The sequence below is a fragment of the Pteropus vampyrus genome, unplaced genomic scaffold (assembly GCF_000151845.1).
Source record: "Pteropus vampyrus isolate Shadow unplaced genomic scaffold, Pvam_2.0 Scaffold203, whole genome shotgun sequence".
In the NCBI taxonomy this organism is placed as follows: Eukaryota; Metazoa; Chordata; class Mammalia; order Chiroptera; family Pteropodidae; genus Pteropus; species Pteropus vampyrus.
Window position 1 is genome coordinate 689,760 of NW_011888984.1, and position 7,648 is coordinate 697,407.

The 7,648-nt window shown below is 52.6% G+C and overlaps 1 protein-coding gene across 1 annotated transcript in view; it reads left to right on the forward strand.

Annotated features, from left to right (window-relative positions):
• The window catches only part of LOC105300218 (IgGFc-binding protein), a 35,954-nt gene that overhangs the window by 9,283 nt on the left and 19,023 nt on the right, over nt 1-7,648 (forward strand). The window contains exons 4-6 of the mRNA XM_023537909.1: nt 1,568-2,172; nt 4,525-5,092; nt 7,285-7,646. Of these exons, the coding sequence (XP_023393677.1) occupies nt 1,568-2,172; nt 4,525-5,092; nt 7,285-7,646 (1,535 nt within the window). The remainder of the gene's footprint in view (nt 1-1,567; nt 2,173-4,524; nt 5,093-7,284; nt 7,647-7,648) is intronic.

Genomic DNA, 7,648 nt, shown 5'->3' on the forward strand with positions numbered 1-7,648 from the left:
TGTGAACATCTCTTTATTTACAACCCTTCCCTGACTCTCCAGTGACCTCTGGATAAAGTCCAAGCTCCTTGGCCAGGTGTCCATCCATTTAATCATTTACTCACTCATTTATTCATTCATTTAACAAGAATTCCTCGAGTCCCTATCTGGCCCCGTCCCTGTGCTGGTCATGGACACTCACCTGTCCCTGCCCCCGTGAGGCATTCAGAGAAATGTTCAGGAGGCAGGTAGGCTGGAGGGGAAGGAGGATGAGGCATCAGGCCCAGGCTTGAGACAAGGACTCCAGAAGGGAGTAAGTCTGGGGAAGACCCTGAGGCCATTTGGGGTTCGGCTTGGTCACTGCTGTGTCCTCACTGCCCAGTGAACACCCCTCCTCCCTGGAGTTCCCCAACGCCTGATGCAGAAGAGGAACCAGGGAGATCATTCATCTACCCACTCACTTCCGCAGCAGTTCCTCGGCATTTCCGGTGTGCCAGGCCCTGTCCGTGGTGCTGAGTGAGACAGACCAGGTCCCACTCTCATGGAACTTACATCCCATCAGGAAGACACACTAACAGTAAAATATGAAGTATCTTCAGGGAGCAAGAGAAATAAAGTTCGTGTAATAAGAGCAAATGGGAGGCTCGTGAAGAGGGTGCTCGGGGAACACCTTTCTGAGGAGATGTCATCAGGGCAAAGATCAGGATAAGGCAACTGAGTCAGCTAAGTAATAGCGAAGATGTTCGTGGGGCATCTCTACACAGATGAACTCATTTACTCAGACATCCCTGTGAGGTCAGTACGATGATTATCCCATTTTGCTGATGGGAAACTGAGGCACAGGACAGTGGGAATAATTTGCTCATTAGCACACAGCTAAGTGGGGAGCCAGGATTTGAACCCAGGACATCTGGGCCCCAGTAACTTGTCTTAACCACATGCTACATTGCCTCCTGAGGGAAGGCCAGTACAGGCACAGGGAACAGCCAGAGCCACGGCCCTGCACTGGGAGCGTGAGGACCGAGGAGGAGGCCTCTGTGGCTGGGACAGAGTGAGCCAGGGGGAGCGTGAGAGGAGCCGGGGCTGAGAGTAGGTCGTGTGGGGCCTCGCTGGCCACAGGGAAGACTCTGGCTTTTACTCTGAGCGAAATGGAGCCACAAGAGGGTTCCGAGCAGGAGAGGGACATCATCGGACTCAGGTTTTCACAGGATCCCTCTGGCTGCGTGTGAGGAAGACTGTGGGGGAGGATGGGGACCAGAGAGCAGGCAGGAGGCTGCTGCGTGGATAGGGCCAGGGTGAGGACCGTGGTGAGAGGAGAAGCGGGCAGATTCTGGGTAGGTTTTGAATTTGGAGCTCACAGGATTTACTGACTGGTTGTTCAGTGCATGGAGGGGGAGGGGTCGACTACGTCTCTCAGGTTTAGGGCGGAGAGCGCCTGAAGGATAAAAGTGCCACGAACAGATGAGGCGCGCAGAGGGAGGAGCAAGGCCCGGGGAGCGAAGTCCCGGCGAGTCCCGGACTGGGCGTCCCTCGAGGGCCCCGCTGCGCTGTGCCGGCTGGCCTGACCCGCGTCCCCTGTTCCCCGCAGCCCTGTCCTGCCCAGCCAACAGCCGCTACGAGGTCTGCGGCCCCGCCTGCCCGCCCTCCTGCAACCCCGCGGCGGCGCCGGCCAACTGCTCGGGGCTCCCATGCGTGGAGGGCTGCGCGTGCCTCCCGGGCTTCGTGGCCAGCGGCGGCGCCTGCGTGGCGGCCGCGTCCTGCGGCTGCACCTACCAGGGCCGCCCGCTGGCGCCGGGCCAGCAGGTGTGGGGTGACGAGCAGTGCCGGCGGCGCTGCACCTGCGATGGCGCCACCCAGCGGGTGAGCTGCAGCGACACGCAGGGCTGCCCGACAGGCGAGCGCTGCCGCGTCCAGAACGGCCTCCTGGGTTGCTACCCCGACAGCTTCGGGAGCTGCCAGGCGTCCGGGGACCCGCACTACGTGAGCTTCGACGGCCGGCGCTTCGACTTCATGGGCACCTGCACGTATCTGCTGGCCGGCTCCTGCGGCCAGAACGCGATGCTGCCCGCCTTTCGGGTCCTGATGGAAAACGAGCATCGGGGCAGCCAAACCGTGAGCTACGCGCGCGCGGTGCTCGTGGAGGCCCGCGGCGTGAAAGTGGCGGTGCGCCGGAAGCACCCTGGGCAAGTACTGGTGAGTGACGCTGCACCCAGGGCCGCCGGAGGGCAGGACGTCTCTCCAAAAGAGCGAGAGGGGCTGGGGGGTTGTTAGAAGACCTGTGGCCAGTGGTTGAGGCTCGGGTCCCCGCAGGTGCTGCCTCTCCCTGGCTGTGTGACTTTGTCTCTCTGGCCTTAGTTTCGTCCTCTGTCAAGTCAAACCCCGCTTGGCAAAGTAGTTGTGGGAATTTGACCCGTTAACATCTGTAGGGTGTTTTAAAAGAAGGCTTTGATGCCCAGCAGATGTTCAGTAAATGTTGACTTCGTATTTCATTGCTATGAACCCTCCCAAGTTAGACGTTTGTGCATTTTCTGGAGGACAGTTGATTTTTCAGAAAGTAAGGTGACCTGTAAAAGTTTGAGAACTGCAGGTGGGGTGAGGGAGGGAGGGCCCAAACACTGGCAGGTTTCTGGGCAGAGAGGTGGGGTTATTGTAAGAACCACAACAATAGTTAATAGTTATTATTGAGCAGTTTGGGGCAGTGGCCCATGCTTTTGACAGGGGGATGAATTGGCAATGGAAAACTGAGAACTTTCCATGTGCCAGGCACTCCGCTAAGCCCTTTACAGGCCTTACTCTTAGTTTTCAGAACAGCCTTAGAGTAAAGAAAATTTGGCCCATAAAGCCTAGCGTTAGGAATAGAGAAGCTTCTAGCTAAACAGAGGACACGATTATTAATACTTATGTTCTCACCTCTCTGAGATGACATTTAAGCTGAGGCTCGAATAATAATAACCAACATATATTAAGTTATTTCTATGTGTTGAATGCTCGACATATAGTAACTCATTTAAATTCTATAACAACCTTGTAAAATAGCTAATCTTATTAGGTGAGGAAACTGAGGCACGGAGAGATGAAGTCACTGATTCAAGATCATACAGCTAATGAGCGGCAGAGCCAGGTTTGAAGCCAGGCCGTCCGTCTCCAGAGTCCATAGTCTCAGCTACTACCTTCTGTTGCCTCTCCTGTAGGAAGGGTTGGAATAGTCAGGGAGAAGAATGGATGGAAGGATGTTTACACAGAAAGAACAGCAAGTGCAAAGGCTCTGGGGCAGGAACAAACATGAGGAGTAGAGGAACAGCGTGGCAGCCATTGGGGCTGGAATGGAGGGAGAGAAAAAAGAGCGAGGTGGGGCATAACGGGGGGGATGGCTATGATAGAGGCTTTTGATGTAAGCTGAAACCTAGAGAGTGAGGAAGAGACCACCAGGTGAAGAGTGGTTATTCCCAGGCAGAGGGGACGGCAGGTGCAAAGGCCGAGGCTGGACTGAGCTTGAGAAGGGCAGGAGCCGATGAGGCTGCACCTGAGTGTGAGGTTAGGGAGATGGGGTAGAGAGGTTGGTAGGAGACGAGGTTGGAAAAGTGGGGACAAGCAGGGCCTGGTGGGTAGAGGGGTTCAATTTTAAGCTGAGATGAGAGAGATGAGGGGAGGCAGCCAGGTAAAGAACAGGGATGTGGAAGCGGGTAGAAATGTCACAAGCAGATAGTACAGCAAGTGCAAAGGCCCTGAGGCTGGGCTGAGCTTGGCGAATTCAGGAGATTATCAAAAGGCCTGCATGGCCCGAGTTGCAGGGGTATGGAATGGGGAATTAAGTTGGAGATTAGTAGGGCTCACATCATCTAGGGCCTTTTAGACCACTGTATGGGGTTTGCATCAAAGCTAACACCTAATAGATGCAGTAGAGGTGGCCAAATGAAGAGCGACGGTGGTATTCCAGGCAGAGGGCACAGCAAGTGCAAAGGCCCTGAGGTGGACGCGTACTTGATATGTTCAGGGAGACAGCGAGGAAGCTAAGTGAGCGATGTGGTAGGTGATGCAGGCACAGAGATGGACAGGGCCAAGTTAAGCAGGACCTTCTCGGGAGAGGGCATGGGTTTTAGCCAAGTCCCGAAGGATGAAGGGGAAGCCCCCAGGAGAAAAGTGGTGGGTGGTGTTCTTGGCAAAGCGAAAAGGCCCTAAAGTTAGACCAAACTGGGAGAATGAGATGAATATCAAGAAAGCCAGTGTGGCTGGAGCAGAATGAGTGAGGGGGAGGGGGAGAAGGAGTGGTGACGTCAAGGAGATGATAGGGAGACAGATCCTGTCGACTTTAAAGGCCATGGGTTAGGAATTTGGATTTCAGTTGATATTTGAAGGTCAGAGAGAAGCGGTGGTGTGTCAGGCAGAGGGAACAAACAGCAAGTGCAAAAACCCCGAGGCGGGACCAAGCACGACGTGCTTGAGAAAAGAGCAAGGAGCTAAGAGCAGCTGGAGCCGAGGGAGTAAGGGGCGGGCCACAGAGCCATGCATACCCTGACCCCTCAGCCCTCCTGCATCTCTGCCCAGGTGGACGACGTCCTTCAGTACCTGCCCTTCCAGGCGGCAGACGGGCAGGTGCAGGTGTTCCGCCAGGGCCGAGATGCTGTTGTGCGCACGGACTTTGGCCTGACTGTCACCTACGACTGGAATGCCCGCGTGACTGTCAAGGTGCCCAGCAGCTACGCCGGAGCCCTGTGTGGGCTCTGCGGGAACTTTAATGGGAACTCACGTGATGACCTGGCTCTGCGGGCTGGGGGCCAGGCTGCCAATGCGCTGGCCTTCGGAAAGAGCTGGCAGGAGGAGACGAGGCCGGGCTGTGGCACCACCGAGCCGGGTGACTGTCCCAAGCTGGACTCGCTGGTGGCTCAGCAGCTGCAGAGCAAGAATGAGTGTGGGATCCTTGCGGACTCTGAGGGGCCCTTCCGGGAGTGCCACGACACGCTGGACCCACAGGGCGCCGTGCGCGACTGTGCCTATGACCTCTGCCTGCTGCCAGGCCAGTCAGGACCACTGTGTGACGCGTTGGCCGCATATGCTGATGCATGCCAGGCCGCCGGGGCCACTGTGCATCCCTGGAGGAGTGAGAAGATTTGCCGTGAGTACCAGTAGTGACAACTGGGGGCGGGGGCTCAGCCTTATGGATATTCATTAACGTATAAATATCATCAATTCACTTAACCCTTATGAGAACCCTACGAGGTAGAGACTGTGGTTGTATCCATTTAACAGATGAGGAAACTGAGCCTCAGAAAGGTTCAGTTACAGGCTCAGGATCATGACAGCTAGGAAGCCAAAGATGCAGTAAATATTTGTAAGATGACCAAATACATCTAATGATGCCGGGTCTGATTCCCGCATGGCAGCTGTCATTCAGGAACAAGTAGTGGTTTGCCTTAAGAAAGAGCCTGGTCCCCTCTCCAGTTCTTCTTGGTCCCCATTTGGCTTACTTCATTCAGTTACAACATCTGCAGTCAGTTTAAGATTCTTGAGTCAGATGTGGGTGCAGGAATGGTCTTCAGATGTTTTTGGTTGCCTATAAGAGAAGTTTGAAAGCCACACATCCCTTCGCCTGATTTTTACATTTATAAATTTATTGTTGAAATATAATACCTATGTTCAGAAATTTCAGCAAGAGAACAAATCTGCTTAAACTTGTCCCAAGAATCATGGAAAAGAACACATGAGGCCCCCTACCCTCTCAGAAGCCCCTTTATGCCCTCTTCCTAGCACTGTGCCCCAAGAGGTAAATGCTATTCTGACTTCTAAAGTTTCCGAACTTAACAGAAGTGCAAATATACATCTCTAGTTTTCATTCTAAGTGCGAACAATTACACAGCCCACAGAATCATGAAAAATAATAAATACCCGTGGTTTTAATTCACTAAGCTTTGGGGATGTTTGTTACCCAGCAAAAACTAACCGATGATACAGTGATCAAAAAAAGAGACTTCCGTGTATATAACTTTGTTACACGAGGTTAAATTCTGTTGGAATTAAAAACCATTACAATATCACTAATTCATTAACATCATCTAAAACCTGGGATCCAATTTCCCCCAATTGTCTAAAAAATGCGTTTTTTGGTTGTTGGGTTTTTTTTTTTTTTTTTCAGTTTATTCGCATCTTGATTCAGACCAAATCCACACATTGCATTGGGCTGATTTTTCTTAAATCATTTTTATCTTTTAAGAGCCCCTTTCCTTTTTCCCTCCGACATATTATTATGGAATTCTTCAAATAGAAAAGTTGAAAGACTTTCACAGTGAATACTCATATACTTACCATCTAGATTCTACAATCGATATTTTAATATACTTGCTTTCTCACGTATCTGTCCTTCTATCCACCCCTTCCTTTCGTTCATGCCATTTGTTTACTGAAAAAAAATCAGGTCACTTGTCCCGTAGGATTTCCTAGTTTCTGGATTTGGCTAGTTGCTTCTTTACAGCATTATTTAACTTGTCCTTCTGTCCTGCCAGATTCTCCCGTAAACTGAGAATTAGATCTAGAACAGTTCTGCCCAATAGAACTTCAGCGATGATGGAAACGTCCTCTATCTGAGCTGTCCCAAGCGGTCGCCACTAGTCACCTGTGCCCACGTCTCCGTGGGGTCCCTGGGGAAAACCCTCCAGTGGAAGTGAAATGCCATTTGAAATGGGGCTAGTGTGACCAAGAAACTAAATCGCCAGTGTTATTTCGTTTTAATTAAAGTACTTTTAAATGGTCACAAGTGGCTACCATAGTGGACTGCACAGATAGAGCCTCAGTTAGGTTCAGTTTGTTTGTTTGTTTTTTCGAGGAAATTGCCTGTCTTTTAATCTGGAGTGAAGGGGTTTGGAGAGAGGAAAAAGAAGAAGAATTTGTTTTTTTTTCATTTACAACATGGCCAAATACTTTAATTTACTGTAGAATGGCTACTACTACTATAAATAAGTATACTGCATTCACAAATGCATTGCATAGATTATACACATACACACTATACGTGCATACATATGTTTCCAACACACACCACATCATCCACGACTTGTTTCCAACTTGAATAAGATCACTGTAGACATTACAGATAACCCAAACCACGGTTAAAGAGGAAAAGAATCCTAGTTATCAGGATCGGCTTAACCGTTATGCAGTCTGTTCCCTATCAGACGGTCTCCTTGCAGCCGGACGCTTATGTATGTGTGTGCGAGCATGTGTGTGCGCATGCATGTGTGTCATGGTCACCTGTGTCACGCGGGGAGGGGAGAAGGGCGGGACTCTCCATCCTGATGGCCGCTCTCCCTGCAGCGCTGAGCTGCCCGCCCCACAGCCACTACGAGGCGTGCTCCCGCGGCTGCCCGCTGTCCTGCGGAGACCTCCCGGTGCCCGGGGGCTGCGGCTCCGCCTGCCACGAGGGCTGTGTGTGCGACGAGGGCTTCGCGCTCAGCGGTGAGTCCTGCGTGCCCCTCCCCTCCTGCGGCTGCGTGTACCAGGGCACCTACCACCCGCCAGGCCAGACCTTCTATCCCGGACCGGGCTGCGATGCCCTTTGCGAGTGCCAGGAGGGCGGCCTGGTGTCCTGTAAGCCCTCCACCTGCGGCCCACACGAGGCCTGCCAGCCGTCCGGTGGCATTCTGGGCTGCGTGGCCGTGGGCTCTGCCACCTGCCGGGC